The sequence below is a fragment of the Lissotriton helveticus genome, chromosome 3_1, assembly GCF_964261635.1.
Source record: "Lissotriton helveticus chromosome 3_1, aLisHel1.1, whole genome shotgun sequence".
Taxonomy (NCBI): Eukaryota; Metazoa; Chordata; class Amphibia; order Caudata; family Salamandridae; genus Lissotriton; species Lissotriton helveticus.
Genome location: NC_136061.1, coordinates 294,031,358 through 294,050,391, shown reverse-complemented (window position 1 = coordinate 294,050,391; position 19,034 = coordinate 294,031,358). Strand labels below are relative to the sequence as shown.

At 45.6% G+C, this 19,034-nt stretch overlaps 1 protein-coding gene across 7 annotated transcripts in view; it reads left to right on the top strand.

The window, feature by feature from the left end:
• Positions 1-19,034, top strand: part of VMP1 (vacuole membrane protein 1) — a 917,545-nt gene that overhangs the window by 534,362 nt on the left and 364,149 nt on the right. For all 7 annotated transcript variants that reach the window (XM_078679830.1, XM_078679834.1, XM_078679832.1 and 4 more), the window contains one exon: positions 13,151-13,282. In XM_078679830.1, coding sequence (XP_078535956.1) covers positions 13,151-13,282 — 132 coding nt within the window. The remainder of the gene's footprint in view (positions 1-13,150; positions 13,283-19,034) is intronic.

Below are 19,034 nucleotides of genomic sequence, written 5' to 3'. Positions count from 1 at the left end.
ACAGATGACAAGGGACTCAACGGTGCTAAAATATTTAACGCACCTACTCAAATCAAACCTAAGTTCCACCTTGCTGAGGGTACACCTAGCAGCGATAGTAGCCTACACAAGAGGAGAGACAGGAGAGAGCTTCTTTACATCATAAGTAGTAAAAATATTCCAGAAAGGGGCTAAAAGAATATCACCACCCAAAAGGATGCCACCACTGGCATGGAACCTTAATTTAGTCCTAACAGAGCTTATGAAGGCACCTTTCGAACCCATTCATAAGGCATCACTACAAATGCTCACAATGAAGACAGCCTTTCTAGTGGCAATCACCTCGCTACGCAGGGTAAGCGAAATGCAAGCGCTAACACTGCAAGAACCCTACATTCAAATACACAATGATAGGGTGGTAATGAGAACTGACCCACACTTTATGCCAAAGGTGGTGCCAAAGTTTCCCATGAACCAGACAATACAAATACCAAGCTTCTTTCAGAAACCATCCACAAGCGCAAAGAGGGCACTGCTCACTCTGGACGCTAGAAGAGCAGTAATGCATTACATGAAAAGAACTAAAGAGCACAGGAAAACAAAACAGTTCTTGGTGTCCTTTGCAAGCAGTTTCCTGGGTAGACCAGTAACAAAGAGCACCATTGCACGATGGATCGCACAAACAATACAATTCTGCCACAAGCAGGCAGGTCAAGAACTAACAGAGGGGGCACAAGCCCACTCTACCAGGAAAAAGGGAGCAACAATAGCCTTCCTGGCTAACACACCCATTCAAGACATATGCCTGGCGGCAACATGGGCTTCAGTGCACACGTTCACTAAGCACTACTGCGTGGATATACAGATTAACAAGGAAGCACAAGTAGGACAGAAAGTGCTTCAACATATATTCAACAACCAACGCTCATCTTCCACCCAGCCGCCACAAACGTAACAAACCGCTACAAAGTCTATGCACAGCATAGTGAATCCAGAAAGATTCACGCTGCAAAATGAATAGTTTCTTACCTGTCGGTGTTGTTTTGCAGCTTAAAGATATTTCAGGATTTGTAGCGAGCCCACCCACCTCCACCAGAAAGATGAGGCAGGAGAAGAAGGTGGAAATACAAGGAATAAAATATAAACAGACACTTTAAGAGACAAAGTGAAAAATCATTTACTTTAAGGAAGAACTTGAAAACATTGCCAAGGATTCACGAACCGAACACAAAAACAAGAAAAAAAGAATCCGAAGATGGTGTCCAAAGGTGGGAGTTTCCGAAGGAAGCATACCAACGTCACAGGAAGTACACCAGAAGGTGGGACATCGACGCCCACCTGGGCTACAAAGAAAAAAAGAGAGAAAAGACTACGATTCCGGATCCAACCACTAGACCACGGAATAATGCACAGCATAGTGAATCCAGAAAGATCTTCAAGCTGCAAAACTACACCGACAGGTAAGAAACTATTCGTACTTCTAGAAGCTCCTACAGGGTACTAAATGTGAACCGCTTCTAACGTTTTGTGAACAGGGCTGACATGAGCTTGCTCATGGCCATTGATGAGGGACAGGAGGAAGAGAGTGACCGTCTCTCTGTTCTCCTCTCGCAGGACCCTGTTGATGGGTCAGCTGATGGAGTAGCCTTGGCAGGCATCCTCACTGACCAGCAACAAGCTGATTGCAGGAGACTCCTGATATGATATGATAAAATTATTTATAGAGCGCACGTTCACCAGCGGTTTCTTGGCACTTGAGTGGAGGGGCTTAAGACCGAGGCAGTGTGTAAGAGTTAGTTGTATGCCTGGGAGAAAAGCCAAGTTATAAGCGATTTCCTGAATTGTGAATAGGAGGGTATTTGGCGCAGTTCCGGAGGGAGAGAATTCCAAGGAAGTGGTGCTTGGGTTGAGAATCATAGACCACCGTGTTTTTTTCATTTGAATATGCAAGGGGACAAGAGGTTCAGACTGGAGGAGCGTAGGTCACGGGGAGGGACATAACGATGGATTCGGGAAGCAATAAAGGAGGGTCCATGGGATGACAGGGCTCTGTGGATCAGGCAGCCAAGTTTGAAGAAGCTGCGCTGGGTCACTGGGAGCCAGTGAAGCCTCTTGAGTAGGGGTTTGGTGTGGCTAAACTTCGGCTCGCCATGGATTAGCCTAGCTGCTTGAATCTGGACCAATTGAAGTCGGTGGGATTGGTATGCAGGAATTCCGGCATACAGTGAGTTGGCGTAGTCGACGCAAGACATGACTAGAGCCAGGGTGACTCAATCAGTTTTCCCACGTTTTCTCTGAATCTCAGTCAAAGTGTACCCATGAAGTGGACCAAGGTGAAAATCTGTGAGAAAATAACATCTACAGACAGCCTGACCATGTCAGAGACTGCATCAGTACTGAAGTCCAAAAGAAGCTACAGTAAGGGGTAATTGAGCCTTCAGATAGCCCTTGGGCTAGTCTAGTAAGTAGTTTTTGTACCAAAATCTCACATCAAAGATGGTAAGAGATGACGTTTTGTGTGGATTACAGGGGCCTCAATGCAGTCACTAGGACTGATGCCCATTCAATTCCAAATCCAATGGCAGATGAGCTTAGCCTCAGCCAAGTATCCAGTAAATTTGACCAGACTACTGGCAAATCAGACTTGCTGAGGATGCCAAGCCTAAAACAGCATTTTTAACCCCTAGTGGGCATTATCAATTTATTGTAGTGCCTTTTGGTCTGAAAAATGCACCTGCCAGATTTCAGTGGCTGGTGAACAAAGTCCTAACAGGTCTGGAAGGCTAAAATGCTTCATATCTAGAAGATATTGCTGTCTTTAGTTCCACCTGGGAGAATCACCTGGTCCACCTCAGAAATGTTCTAGAGGCCCTTCAAAAGGCAGGCCTCACTATCAAGGCCACAAAATGCCAGATAGGGCAGAGTAAGGTCGTGTACTTGCGGCACCTGGTAGGTGGAGGCCAAGTTCAACCATTGGAGAGCAAAATCCAGACCATACAGGACTGGACTGCTCCAACTCCTCAGACTCTGGCAAGAGATTTCTTGGGCCTGACTGGGTACTACAGGAGGTTTGTTAAAGGACAAGGGTTCCTTGTGACTCCCCTTAATGATCTCACCACCAAGAAAATGCCAAAGAAAGTTTAGTGGACAGCTAGCTGTCAAAAGGCATTTGATGACCCGGTGCAAGCCATGTGCACTGCTCCCATTCTGCAGAGTCCTAATTACTCCAATACCTTCATTGTCCAGACAAATGCTGCTGAGATAGGGGTAGGAGCTGTTTTGTTCCAACCTAATGCAGAGAGGCAGGCCCAACCAGTAGGTTTTATAAGCAGAAGGTTGGCCGCCAGGGAGGAACGTTGGTCAGCTATTGAGAAGGAAACCTTTGCTGTGCTCTGGGCCTTGAAGAAGTGGAGACCATACCTGTTTGGTACTCCATTGTTCAGGCAGACCATAAGCCCCATTTTTGGCTTATACAAATGAAGTGTGAAAACCGCAAACGTTTGAGGTAGTCCATTTCCCTACAGGGGATGGACTTTTCAGTGGAACATAGGCCTGGGGGTAAACATGCCAATACAGATGTACTTTCCAGATATTTCCTCTTAGACAATTAAGACTCCGTTGGGCAAAGTTAGTCTCATCTCCTTTAGTTTTGTGGGGGGTGGTTGGGGGTTGTGTAGAAAAGTAGGACCTGCTTTCATGGTTACCCCCACTTTTTGCTGGTGTCATTCTATTTTCCGACTAGTCTGACTGGGATCCTGCTAATCAGGACCCAGTCACTGTGCTCTTTCCCTAATTTTAACTATTGTAAGTTCCTTGGTACCTTCCTAATTGGCTACTGGTGTACCCTTCTAAGTCCCTAGTATATGGTACTAAGGTACCAAGATAAGTGACATGGTGGAGGCCATCGCCCCGGTCAAACGAACTAGGTCTCGGAGGGAATCCCCCTCGGCCCCCTGGTTCTCGGACGATCTGCGAGCAGAAAAATCAGCATGCAAAAAGCTAGAGCGTCTGTGGAGGGCGAATTATGAGGACTTAGCAAGAGCCCATTATCGAACTGCCATCCGCAAGTTTCACAAATCATTGAAATAGGCTAAGAAACTTTTTTTTTGCCGCCTCCATTCAGCAAGCAGACCACTCAAGTAAAGAAGTTTTCAAGATAGTACAGTCATTTTTTAAACCTAAATGCATTGAGACGGAGGTTGTCCCCTCAGTATCCCTCTGTGACAACATATCGAAATTTTTCGATGATAAAATCAAGAAGGTGTACGCTACCTTTTCCACACCTAGGCCCACGGCTAAAGTGGATACGGCGGAGGCCAGGGACACCCTGCCCACCCTATGTCAATTTCAGCCAATCTCGCTCCCGGAGGCCCTTCATGAAATAAAGAAATGTAAATCTGGGTCTCTGGATGACCCCTGACCCCCTAAGCTTTGGAGTGTGATGGCGGACTCTATTGCACCTGTTCTCCAGCAGATTTGGAACGCGTCTATTACCTCGGGCGTGTTCCCGGACTGCTGGAAACAGCCTACACTTCTCCCTTTGAAAAAGAAATCGATTGGGAATCCGGAGGATTTTAGCAATCTACGTCCAATTTCACTACTGGCAGCGCCAGGCAAAATGCTAGAAAAATTGATCCAGCGCCAACTGAATAGGTTTATGGAGGATAATAAAATCTTGCATGATACGCAATCGGGCTTTAGGGCAGGTTTCAGTACTGAGACCGCCCTGATCGAGGTGGCCGAGTCAGTCAGGTGGTCGCTGGATTCAGGGGCATCCGCTATGCTGGTGCTCCTGGATCTATCGGCCGCCTTTGATACGGTCGACCACGGCAGGCTCATGCAGCAGTTGGCGGAGGTGGGCCTACAAGATATAGCGCTTGGGTGGCTGCAATCTTATTTGTCTAATAGGTCCCAGAAAGTGGCACTGGGCGCCTTTGTGTCCAAACCCAGGAGGCTGGACTGTGGGGTGCCTCAGGGTTCGGCACTCAGTCCTCTGCTCTTTATTGTGTACCTTGCCCCGCTCTTCTCGTTAATAGCTAACTGGGGTGTCATGGCAAGTTCTTATGCCGATGACACCCAGTTAGTTTTTCCATACTCAGAGGTGTCAGAGGCGGCATTTGCTAACTTTAAGGGGTGCCTTCGCGATGTAGCCAATAGTCTCTTTACCTTTAGAAAGGAGTTAAAGATGTGGCTCTTTTCTGCGTGATCGCTCTGACCACCTGAGTTGCTGAACGGATACACTGGTCTCTGATCTCTTTGCAAAAGCGCCGGGACACCCGCATGGGTAGCCGTGCGCTATAAAAGAGTATGCACATAACATAACATGTAGCTAGTTGGATGAACACCAATTAATTGAAGCTGAACGTGGGGAAAACAGAGGTCATCTTCTTTGGGAAGGGGCCCCCTGCCTCTGCGGATCTTTGGTGGCCGACAGAAATGGGCCCGGCACCTACCCCCAGCACTAAGACCAAAAATCTGGGGGTGAAGTGGGATGACAGCCTTTCCTTCCTACCCCACATCCAACAGGTAGTTGGAGGTTGCTTAAGCAAACTGAGGAATTTACGGAAATTCCTCCGGCTCCTCCCGGAAGGATGCCGAAAAACGGTAATCCATGCTACGGTCACCTCTAGACTGGATTATGCCAACGGCCTCTATCTTGGCCTTCCAAAATACCTGATCCAACGGCTCCAAACCGTTCAGAACGCGGCAGCGAGGCTGATAACGCACATCCCGTTTAAACAGCATGTCTCGCCGCATCTGCACAGGCTACATTGGCTACCGGTAGCATGTAGGATTAAATTCAAGGCTCTGACGCTGGCCTTCAGAGCCCTACATGGAACATGCCCTCTTTACTTAAAAATTCGACTCCTGAGATATGCTCAGGTGAGACTCCTTCGCTCAAATTCCCTGCTTCAACTTCGCGTCCCACGAGTCTGACGGGCTCGTTTGGGGGGCAGGACCTTTTCGGCCAGGACGGCGAAGCTGTGGAACACGCTGCCACCGGCCCTGCAGTGGGCTCCTTCCAAAGCAATCTTTAAGAGGCTGTTAAAAACCTGGCTTTTCCAGGGATAAATACCTTTCCTTTCCTCATTTTCGCTGCCTCTCCGCTACTCACTCAGCACCGGGACGCCTCTTGTTAAGGTAACTGCACGCGCTCTACAAAATTCTGTATTATTATTATTATTATAGGTACACCAGGGGTCTCCCATGGGCTGCATCATGTATTGTGCCACCCATGGGAGACCACTCAAACTTTGACTACAGGTCTGCCATTCAAGCCTGTGTGAGTTGGTGCTTGCACCCCTCGCAACAGATATAAGATTCCTTATATCTTAGGTCACTGCACTTAATACCTATAAGTCACCCCTAAGGTAGACCTATCAGTCCTGATGGCAGTGTGCTTGGTTATAAGTGGGAGGGTGCCCTGCATGAGCAGGATACGTCTACAAACCCAGGAGTCGTTTCTCCAGGCTTCATATGTGCAGTCAGCTATTTTATGCATATAGTGGACATCAAGTCAATTAGGAGATATCTAACTATATATTGGCTGCACCGAAACCGGTCATGTTTGGTATCTAACATGTTGGAATCCTACCCCAACACTGGTTCCAGTGTTTGACATAAGATCCCATGTACTGGGGGCTCCCCTAGTATCGGTACCAGCCTTTATGGGTCTAACAGCAAGCTAGTGCTGCTGCCAAACACCGAAACGATTCTGCCCTCCTGCTGCTAAGCCAGGCTCGAGCAGGGGAAGGTAGAAAAATAGGTTTCCTGTCACAGGGAGGTGTGACCTCCTCTCAGACTGGACTTGGGCTGGGGGAGCTTGCCAGCTCCACCAGACTGCTTTGAAGGGCACATTTGGTGCCCTCCTTGCATACTCCAGTTGGAACCTGTTCAGGGGTCGTTGGCTCCCACTCTGGTGCGAAACTGGACAACAGACATGGGAGTATCCTCCCCTCTGTCCAGTCCCTCCTCTGGAAGAGACTCTTGAATCAGCCAACCCTTTCTTTGGGGTACTTTTAGGCTTACCTGTGGGTGGCTCTTCAGATGGGCCGTGGAACCAGATTCAGATTTGAAACCACTTCATCTTAAACTGTCTGGGCACTTTGGACTTCGCTTTGGGAACCCAGACTGCATCTGGAAGACTTCGCTTTGGGAACCCAGACTGCATCTGGAAGACTCATGCTGCTCCTTGTCTCGTTGTCCTGCCACTGTTGTGCACCGTCTGTGCCTGTGCGCCATCCAGGTTCTTCTCCAGGCCTATGGGCCTCAAAGAAACCCAAAGGAATCTCCCTTGGAGTGAAGGAGTAATTTCCCTGCATCTGCAGGCATCGCAACTAAGCTGACCAGTCTGCTGCTCCTGACGTCCTCCGGACTTCGCAAGTCCATAACACAGGTGATGGTTCTGCAACTCTTTGGGGGCCTGCACTGTCTTCTCACTGAGTTTGAGGTCAGTATCCCTCGTCGGAACCGCTGGAACAGAACCCCGGCTTATTGACTCTCTTCTCCAGAGATCTTCGGGCTCCAAGAAGCTCCAGCATCTCCTGCTACCAAGATCTTTGTCCTCACCTTATCCTCTGCTCAGTTGGCCTGCATCATTGGTGAGCTGCTAGAGGTTCTCTTGTGACTTCTGTGCCTTCCGCCTGTGGGTCCTCTAGAGCGTCTTCTTTGGCTCCAGTGGGCTCTACTCTGACTCTCCTGTGCTTGGTGAATCCCTTGGACCTTGCTGGTCCCGACACTGCACCTTCTTTGCTTTCCTCATCTATTGCTACTGCCAAGGCTTGTTGGTGCTCCCGCCGGACATCGACCCCCTGGCTCCTGACTTCCGACGTGGGGCAGCTTGTGAACAGCTCCAGGTCTTCCACAGTGTCGCCTGGTCCTCACAGCTGCAGCAACAAGGTCATCATCAACTCTCCTGCATCTTCCGTCATCGGCGGTCATTGGTCTTCCTGGTGGCATAGACTCTGTCCCCTCTGCTTGCAGGTATCCCTCTTCAAGAATCCACCCTTGGATTCCACTGCACTCTTTCACCTTGTTCGTCAGCGGCATCTACTCTGAAGTCCTCCATTGTGGTTTATGGCAGTTTCCAACGCCACTTCCTACCTATGCACCCGGCTTCCCTGGTGTAGGTATCCTGGTTCCTGGGGTATCCTCCGGTGGGGAGACTCTCCAACCTTACATCTTCCACGGGGTTTCTTCATGGTCCTCTGGGAAGGGCCCTTCTTCTTGAAAACTGCAACCGCACATCCACAGAAGAGGTACTGCATGGAATCTCAGTGCAAGCGTCCCTCGCACAAATCAATAGATAAAGCTGCGACAGCATAAACAGTCTATCCATACATCGATCTTTACTGCGACTGGTCAGCCACTCATGAAGCCTGTATACGCTATTTTACCTCGATATCGACTTGGATGTTGAGGTATGTTGCAGGAGTTTGGCAGAATACTAAAATACATATTTCTAGTCTACGTCAGAACAGTTTAATAACACACTGTGGAGTGCATAAAACACTAGGAGACCGAATTGCAATACCCTTTTTCTGACACAGACAGTGTCTGTCTGGCCCAGTCAGGTTTTACTATCGATACGATGACTGACCCGGTCCCATTGTACAGGCACTCACACACCCACAAAGACGCAGCAACAGACACACACGCACTACAGTGCTAGCAGTGTAGGAAGCTTGAATATCGACACGCAAAACCATAGACGGAAAGTCAATGCATTGTCCACACACATACACTCTCACTGCACTGGTGACAAAGGCGCAAGTTTACACAAAGCACAGCGAGCACCTAAGTAATGGACACTAGCAAGCACGAATTTCCCTCAGACTGTAGAGATACACAGCTTTCCCCTTGCGGGAGCGAGCAGGGGTGCCATCTGTTTGCAGGATAATTACAAACCGATATCACCAAATCCCGCTCCCGCAAGGGAAACGCCAAACGTGTACGTGTTGCAATACAAAGCAATTCAAAACTTGCAAGTTTTTGCCCAAAAAGCTGATCGATTCCAAAAGGTCCCCTCCTATGCAGAGAGCAGCGCATGCGCGCTGCGTAGGCGAGACCTAAAAACATATTTGAATTAACATATAGAAAATGCTGTGAATGTAAAAATGAGCTACAAAAGTAAAGTCCAGATGTTCCCAGCCTTATCTGATCGATGGAGGGTAGAGGGCCTAATGGCTTGTGCCAGGATGTCCCCAAATGTCATCTGTGGTGCTGGTCATAATTCTGACACAAGGGGCTGTTACCTGGCTGTGGGTGACAGGAGGAAAAAACATAAATATAGACGGATACGTAATCCAAAGTCAGAGTAGATAATGGTATGTTGATGGTTTTAATACACTATATAAGACACACACTGATTCTTCTGCAAGTTAACGCAAGGCTTAACAGGAATTATATTGTGAAGCCATTACAATTCCAAGACTAAAAATAAATATGAATGAACAAGTATATTGTAATGAATATTTACAACAAGTATGGACATGAGTGAATATATTACTGTGAAATGGTAGGCATACACATATACTGTCACGGAGAGAGAGATCGGTTTGCCCAAACCCCAAAAGAGCATGCTTTATACTTATCAGTCGCAACGATGTGTTGTGCTCTGAGTTGCCATTCCTGGTTTTGTTGCAGCGCAAGGAGCAAAAGTAATAGTTGGGGCCCTTGATGGATGTGACAACAAAACAGGTTCTTAGGAGTACATTAAAAATAAAAGAATGAGCATATTATTTTTAAGAACAAGAGTATTCAAATTATATTACAGTGATTAATCATTGAAAATCATCATTCCTATCATAAAGTTGGTACAACAAACAAAAGAAGTTATTGAAATTCCATAATCTGATATAGACATCTTCCTTCCTTACCTTAGAATTTCCCACGTGTCCGGCTGGTTCCGGAAAGTTTTTCCTTGACCAATAGCCTCATGCGTCGGTAGGTGGAGTCGGCGAGCTCCGCGTGATGTCTGCAGCATCAGTGACGTCAGTGACGTCCACGTCACCTATCTAGGTGCCACCACGGTGCGCTGAAGTTGGTTCTTTTCTTTCTGTGCCAGCCTGTGCAGATCCTTGAAGAGAGGTACCATTCTGTCACTTTTGGACAGGCTTTTTCTGACTTTTTGTTGAGACTTTTTTGGTGTGTCAAAGAATACTTCTAGATTCAAACCTTGCAGCGCCTGCCACCGCACCATGTCTATGAGAGATCCACACCTGATTTATCTTTGGTGCTTGGAGTGTGACCACGACTCGAATTCGTAGTCCGACTACCAGACCATGTCTCCAAAAGCTTTGAGGGAGCTGTCCCTAAAGCTACTTGCGGCCCGGCGCTCTGCATCATGCAGTTCGTTCCGAAAGTCTTGTTCTCAGTTCCAATCGAGAGGAAGGTCCGGGCAGTGCTCCGGGAGTCCTAAGTACTTATCTTCCCACTTAAATTAATCAGATCTGTAAAGAAAGAGGCACAAGAAATACAAGAAGTCGAAGAGTGCTTTTACTTCTCCCCGTCCGACAGATGTGACAGTTGACTCTTGGTCTTGTTCTGCGGAAACCTACGTCTTAGTTGGCTCTATGCTTCCCTGACTTTCCAAGGGCCAGAGCGAGCTTCTCCCAGCTTAAAGAAATGTATGACTCTGTGCCCTATATTTGGGCGACCTCACCTTCCCGGCATGATTTCAGACTCAGAGGGGGCTCCATTGGGTTCAATGCCAGTAGCGCTGATGCCCTGCAATTGATCTATCTGGTGGTGGTCCCTCCTCCATAGCCACGGTAGGGGAGAAAAGAGACCAGAATCTGAAGAGGTATCCAGGCCCCTGGCCTCACCCAATTCCTCATAACAGTGCATTTCCTGCTTAGACAGGTCTTGTAAAGGGTCCAGCTGGGGGTCGAGCGGTCACTTTGTACCTGGAAAGGCAAGGAAGCGCAGAGCCGAACCAGGTGTAGGTTCTGTAGAACGATGCCTAGAGTACTGAGACTCATCCGTCACGTTGGTCGACGGACAGGAACAAGTTGAAGCGTTCTTCAACTTCTAGTGTTTCTTATGTCTCTTACCAGACCGACCCGATGACTTTGAGTGGGAGGATGAGGACTTAGGACGTCCGGAGTGGTGCCTGGACCTTCCTCTCGACTAGGACCGAAAGCAAGACCTCCGGGGCGATTGACATGGTGCCAAGTCCTGTGCCGCAAGCAGCTTTAGGGACTACTCCCTCAAAACTTTTGGAGCCGTGGCCCGGCAGTCGGAGCATGACTTTGAGTCATGGTGGTTGCGGTCCAGGCACCAAAGACACATTAGGTGTGGATTTGTCATCGACCTGGCGTGGTGGCAGACGCAGCACAGTTTGAATCTAGAAGTTTACTTTGACACGTTGGAAAAACTACACACCAACAAATATTTGACATAACGTTGAAAAAAGCCTATCAAAAAAGGGACAGAGGGTAGTTTACTTCACGGATGTGCACTGGCTGGGGTGGAAAGGAATAGACACAGATGCCCCTTCGGCACGCCGACTATGTCACGCGGGGTTGACCGATACCACCAACCGGCGCGCAGGGGTATTGCTCGAGCAAAATCCTTCCGGATCCAGTCGGACGCCTGGGAAATTCTAAAGTAAAGAATCTGCAGCTAGATTATGTCTCTACCAGATAAGGTGTTACCAAAGGTAAGTAACTTATCCTACAAGACATCTGTGTCATGTAGAGTTCAATTTTGAGACTGGCCCTATGATTTGCTCTAATGCATTAGGAAATACTTCTCTGCCCCAGCTGTCATTGCCAGTTTGCTTTCAATAATGATTCTATGAAAAGAAGGGAGTATAAAAAGAAAATATTAACATCAGCTTAATGTAATGGGTTTATTAGAGTTTTTTTCCAGGCATATGTACATGATGTCTTGAAAACAGTATAGATTTCGGAAAAGGACATAGTTGAGTGTTTGTATGATATGTTTTAGGGACAGAGAGGGAGATTTAGTTCTTACCTGACAAAACATTAAGGCTGTCAGCAACAGGTAGCCCATCTAGCAGGTGAGGGTGCATTGTGGAGAGGATAGACTGCTCGAGCGATGTGAGATGTAGACAGGATTCGGGTGTACCTCCAGAAATTGTTATCCAGCTTGATTCCTGGAGAACATATTTTACCCACCTCCTCTCATCCTGCCATTTCCTCTTAATATCCCCACGGTGCGTGCCTTCCCCCAATGCATTTATAGAGTATGTCTCCTCCTGCCACAAGGCTGCCTTCTATGTTTCACTGAGGGTGAATGAAGGCAGCCCTTTTAATTTTGTTTAACTGTTTTAAAAGAGAGTTCATTACAAGGTCGCTCTCCTTAATACAATTCCTCTTCAGACATGCTGACTGAATCCTGCAGGCATATTGTGATTCCAGGTATCTGCAGGTGTATGAAGTCATAGCTTTCTTATGTAGTTTCAAGGGTATAGGTGTCAGGCTTGTGTGATGTAGTTCAGGTATATATTTTTTGCCTATTAGCCGCTATTCGGTGATCTCCACCTACGGACTGCCCACATGCTTTGGTTCGGTCGTGCATGCTTTGGTTCTTCCCGCATGCGAGCATGTGTGTCAAGGAGGCAGACTGTTAAATTGTAGATTTACAAGTAGTAACTTTACGGTTGTAAATGTTGAGGGGTCCCCACCTCCTGAACTGTGGGGATGGAGACTTGTAAGGCTACACTTTGATGCAAAACTGCACTCTGACATGTTGAATAGTGAAAGCGTTAGACTTACTTGCAGTTGAGTTTTAATTGTATAGATGAGTAAATCTACATTTGTAATGTTACCTTTGAGAATATGGCCACTGTTTCAAGGGTCTCCATGTATACTTTTAGAGCACCCTTGAGCTATTCACTGACCTTTTGCCAAAAGTAATTTTTCTCTTTCCTCTATCTCAAGTTAAATATTCTATGAGTCTGTGAGAAAAGCATTTTTATTCTATGTGTGAATTTTCTGTGCTCCTTAGCTTTTGGGTGACCAAGTTTTTTTTATAGCTTTGATAAGTGCAAAGAAAAAAATATAAAGTTCTGTCCATTCTAAATATTGTTTAAAAAAGAAAACATTGAACCCTAAAATATAATTTTACCCTAAAACCCTATAATTAAACCCTAAAATATAATGTTCTCCTTCTTTCTCACTGTCCACCTCCTCTCCTTCTCCAGGGGGCTGGCACTGCCATCGGTGAATTGCCACCTTACTTTATGGCCCGGGCAGCAAGGCTGTCTGGTGCTGAGCCAGATGACGAAGATTATGAAGAATTCGAAGAGATGTTGGAGCATGCACAAACAGCACAAGTAAGAAAAGTGAAAACGAAATGTTATGTTTTTCTGATTAGAGTCAACATCTATTTTCTCCTTATTTATGAATGGAATGCTAACAATTCAGTTATTGTTTCATTTTATTGTTCAGGTCCATCAAAACAGCAATTGACGTTACATTAGTTTATAGACAAACTTGTTCAGACTGAAATTTGGTGTAGACTTACACAGTATTCCCTGGTTCTAGTATACCACATGGAGGTCTTGTTGATTCTTTGAAGGGTGAATTCATAGAGCAGAACCAGTGTAGTAATTATCTGTTTACAAATGTAAACGTTTTTACTTTCAAATTTCCTTCTGGAAATTTGAAGTATAAAGTTTCATCACTGCAGAAAGGCCCAGCTTCCTATAGTCGACTGCGTAAAAGTTCTGGAGAAAGAGCTGGGATAACATTCCGGGTAGGATAAGTAAAAAACATTTTTAAGTTATGCTCACAGATTGGAAGGAGGCAATAAAACAATGTAGTAAGCAGGGTAGCTAAGAAAGCAACACTGAAAAAGATATTGTGCTTCCATTAAGGTACTGCACATACCTACATTTGTCCCTGTGTCAGAGCGCTACAAACCTGAGGCTAAATTGTGATGATCTGCTTTTATCTACTTTTTTTCCTCAGAATATATTTTTTATTGCATTTGGACAGTGGTCATTCTTGGTTTCAAATCTTGCAAGGACCTCAAGCATTGCATATTGTTGGCTAATCCTCACTGTGGTGCATGCAGTGTTTGTGGCTTTTGAATCCTGATTGTGAATACTCCATAAGTCTATTTGAGAGATAAGCTCACATTCACCTTCAAGATAGTTGGCCCCATTTTATTTGATGAAATAACTCTGGGAAAGACGATTTCTATATCAGAGGTTTCAGTGCCTTCCCCATCTTATTTATTTATTGATACGGATGGGCCACTCAACTTGAAATTGCTGCCTCCTCACCCCTCAAGGATAGTAAAGACTCTGAAGAAGAGTAGCAGTTCTTCTCTCTCTGAATACAGGTGTAGGTTTGTTCTTAGATCTGAAAAATGCTTGGGTCTGGAAACATCTATGGAGTTGCCCTTTCAGAGGACCTTTCCTCTTTCAGTTTTAGAAATGTTGCTGAGATTTTGGATGCTCAGATTCCTCTTAAGGATCCAAATTTACAGAGGCTGGCAGAAATCTGAGGTCAGGCCACTGAGCCCAGTTTCCATTTACATGAAGTTCTAATGGACCCAATACTAACAGTTTGAGAGAAACTCTCGCCCTACACAGTGCTCAGTGAAAGGATGGGAAAGAAATATTGTCCTGCTCTGAGAAACTTTATTTCTCCTAGAGCGCACGTAACTCCAGAAGCGTAGTAGTCCAGGTCTTGATTTTAGGCTAGAGCCTAAAGCCTAAGAGGTTTGTCATCCCACTGTGAGTCTTATAAAAACAATTCTGCTTTGATTAGACTTCCCATTAGGATGATGAATGACATTTGCCTTAGTTTATGGGAATTAGCCAGTATGACAACAGAATGACAATTCTCCAATACTATGCAGAGAGAATCTTGACTTCATTTAAGATAAGGAAGGGCAACATGCATATACTTTTATGTGCTGCCCAAACATGCAGCCCTTTAAAGAACATTGAACACATCACAAAGTAATAGAATTTCCAGAAAAGCAGTATAAGTATCATGTGCACTGCATCGTCTTCCTCGTTTAGCTGCGCAATCCAAGTGGTAAATCGATTCTTCCTTGGTAAGAGAAGGCTCTTATGCATTGTGATCTAAAAAGAAAAAAAATTCTCACTGTAAAGAATTACTGGAAGAGTAATAATGCATGTATAAAAAAAGTTTGCATTATGCATAACGAGTTAAATCATTAATAATTATAATTATAAACAGAATACCAGACAATATGAATACAAAGTTAAGAGCAAAGAAACCCAAATTCCTTGGGAGAGGAGGGTGGAATAGTGTTAGACTCCGTTATCTTTAATGAAACCAAGATTCTCTCTGCATAGTAATTGGAGAATCATCATTTCATTACAAGACATGAGGCTACCAATATACATGTTTAACATGCTCTACTGGTCTTCAATAAAACTTAGCGAAAGTACCAGCATTAGACCAGTCAGCCGTTTTAAGAATGTCTGGGAGAGAACCCCCTGCCTAGAAAACCTTACTAGCCATAGCTCCTCTTGCAGTGTGAGTACTAAATCTAGCAAGATCTGCACCTGCTTCATTCATAATTGAGCGAATCCATTTTGCCAAAGTAGCAGTTGAAACTGGTTTATGTGGTCTAACATAAGACAGGAGTAATTGATCAATGCCCTTGAATTTTTAAGTTATACACTTTCGTACAATTAACCACACACAGTTTTTCACAATCGTGGGAAAAGGGATACAATATGGACTCTGACATAGTCTTAGTTCTCCTCCAAATATCAAAATGAACACTTCAGAAGAATAAAACCTGTTGGAAATTTCAAGAGCATTAATGTCAGAAACCCTTCTAAAGGAGATTAAACATAGTAAAGTTGCAAGTTTCATGGAGATTTGCTTGAGAGAAAGAAGGGTTGTCTTGCCAATTACAGAAAACTTCAAAAATCAAATTGACACCCCAAAGAGAATTATAACGAGATTTAGGGGGTCTTCTTAATCTAACCCCTTTCATGACTCTTTTAATTAAGGCATTACTGCCAATCACTAACGTATTTATCAAAGCATGACCTGAGGAGATTGCAGATCTATAACAGTGTATAGTTCTGTTGGAAAGGCCAGAATCGAAGAGATGTGCTAAATAGTTAGCTATCAGTTGAACAGGGGCTTCCATAGGATTCAAATTCCTCTCCAAGCACCAACTACATCACTTTTTCCAGATGCCCAGGTATCTATTCCTAGTGCCTGGTGCCCAAGACTGAAAGGCCAGAATATCTCTCTGAACCCCTTAGATTGTCCAAACATGAAGGTTCATTTTCCCTTCTAGAATAAGAGGATGTTCCTCTCCATCTGGGCCCAGAAGTAGACCCAAGGATGCTGGGATAAAGCGTGGAATGTCTATTGAGAGTTCCATTACCTCGGGAAACCACACCTGGGACTTCCAAAAAGGTGTTATTAGGATGATATTGCTAAGTTCTTGTCTCACTTTCCACTGTGTGGTGCATCTCAGCGGCCATGTTGAAAAAGTCGCTGCACTCCCGGTCGTAAGTGGGCAGTGCCTCGGGGAATCCACCACACCCCTGGAATAAATTCTGCCCTGAGAGTAATTTTGTGTTGCCAGCAGAAATACCAGATTTGAACTGCTATATCTGATAACGTCTTGGATTTGGCTCCCCCAAACCTGTTTACAAAGGAGACAGCTGAGAAGCTGTCTAGACGAATCAGGGTGTTGGAATTCACTAAGTGCTACCTGAAACTCATGGGGGCTACAGAACGGTGATGGATCAAACCCAGATCTTTTGACTGGGTGTGAGTGTTTGATTGGTTCGGATGCTCCGTCCATCACCACCCCCTTTTGTACCGCTTTGGCCGCCATAAGTGTGGCAGGGTATGCTCAGACTTGAGTCCCTTGCTCACTTTGCCACTGGATTCAAGCAAGCCGGGCTGAAGGCGGCTGTAATGCCAGAAACCGGTCCCCGGAAGCTTGTTTCCGGTCCAGGGAAGGCATGGCTTGGCAGTTCGGGCTGGACTGTTCCCATGAGGCACAGGGTCAGACTGATTTGCATATAGCCATGTCTGAACTGGGGTGGCATAGTGGGCTAAAGAACGGTGATGGATCAAACCCAGATCTTTTGACTGGGTGTGAGTGTTTGATTGGTTCGGATGCTCCGTCCATCACCACCCCCTTTTGTACCTGAAACTCATTACGGCATTCAAACCCGCTAGCATCTCCAGACAATTTATGTGAAAAGATTGTTCCTCCAGTGACCATTTTCCCCCAGTTTCTCCTAACTGTGCTCCTCAACCACGGTTGCAAGCATCTGATTCTAGGATGAAGTCCGGCAGGTTCCCGAAGATGGCCTTCCCATTCCAAGCTTCTAGGTTCATCTGCCACCATTGAAGGCCCTGTTGTGCGTCCTTGGAAATGGGTAGCATGTCCCCCTACCAAAGACCTTTCCTTAAGCCCCATGCCTTCAATACCTGGAGGGCTCTGTAGTTGAGGGGGCCGGGGAAACGGCCTGAATTGATAAGGAGAGAAGACCCAGAACTTGTGCTAGGTCCCTCAGAAGGATGGAATCTTTGGCTAAGACTGACCTCAGTTCCTTCTTTATCTTTAAAACTTTTTTGGTTGGTAAAACTAACTGTGACAGGATGGTATTTACCTGGAAACCCAGGAATTCTAGTTCCTGAGAGGGAGACATGACAGACTTCTCTGCGTTTATAATGATCCCCACATTTTCCAAGAGATTTATAGTCCAGGATAAATGAGTCAGGACTTCTGATTTGCTCTGCGACATAATAAGAAAGTTGTCTAGATAGATAATGAGTCAAACTAGTCTTTCCCCCAGAAAGCTTACCACTGGACGGAGAACTTTGGTGAAGCATCATGGAGCTGACTAGAGGCCAAAAGGAAGACAAAGGAATTGATAAAGAGTTCCCTTCCACTGGAAGTGGAGGTACTTCCGGCAAGTCTCTGTCCGTAGGTACTGTAAAATAGGCAACCTTGAGATCCAACTTTACCAGCCAGTCTGGTGTTTGTAGAATAGCTCTTAAAAGATGGATCCCTTCCTTCTTGAAGTGTCTGTAGACCAAGAAGCTGTTTAACTCTTTGAGGTTTATTACAGGACGCCAGCCCTTGTCTTTCTTTTCTACTAAAAATATTGTGCTTATGAAACCTTTTTCTGATGCATCTTGAAAGGCAACCCTCTGTAAGGCTCCTTTCTCTATCATTTGAGAAACTTCCAAATCCATCAACTTTGCTTGATCTGCATTCACACACATTTCTCTGGTGGATTTTCACTTGGATTGGGGTTTCCCAGAAATCTATTCTGAAACCTGATATGGTTTCTAGAACCCAAGGGTCTTGTGTTATTTTTTGCTAATTGTGGGTAAAAAACCTTAGTCTCCCCCCCACCTTTAAGGGTTTATGTAAGTTAGTTGTGCTCACCTTGGTATCCTTGGTTAGAAGGTCTTGATCTTCCCCCACGGGATTGTGTAGCTCTTTCTCTTTGAGGAAAGAAGTTTGAGTTTTGGCAAAACCTCTGGTGTAAGGACAGGGACCTCTCTGTTATTGTAGGTAGAAATTGGACCTATCATTTCCACAGCTGGCAGTTGGTCCTCTCCTGTCAGACCGTCCAAAAAGGGGACGTGAACTGAACACTCTTCTCATGTTCGTCTGAGCCTTACTAAAGGCTGTAAATGTTGAGATATACTTGCCTAGGGATTTCACAAAGTCATCCCTGAAGAGAAGACCCTTTGCATTTCCTATATCGTCTTTGGAGAACAGGTCAGCTAGTTTAGAATTCATCATTAAGAGGGCAGCTTTACGTCTCTCCGTAATTAAGCTTGAGTTCGCACTGCCTAAAAGGCATATTGCACGTTGAGACCACCCTCTCAGGAGGTCGATGTTCACTGGGGTGTTATTTCCCCTCGCCTCTTCGGCCATGTCCAAAATGCAAGTAATTGGGACGAATACGCCCAGGAGTTTATCCTGGCTTTGTTTAAGGCATTTCTCAATGCCTTTTCTGGGATCTTTCCCATATTTAAAAAGGAATGTAATTAATTCTGAGTTCAGATTGGGAGTGTTACAGACCTTGCCCTCAGTAGAGGGCC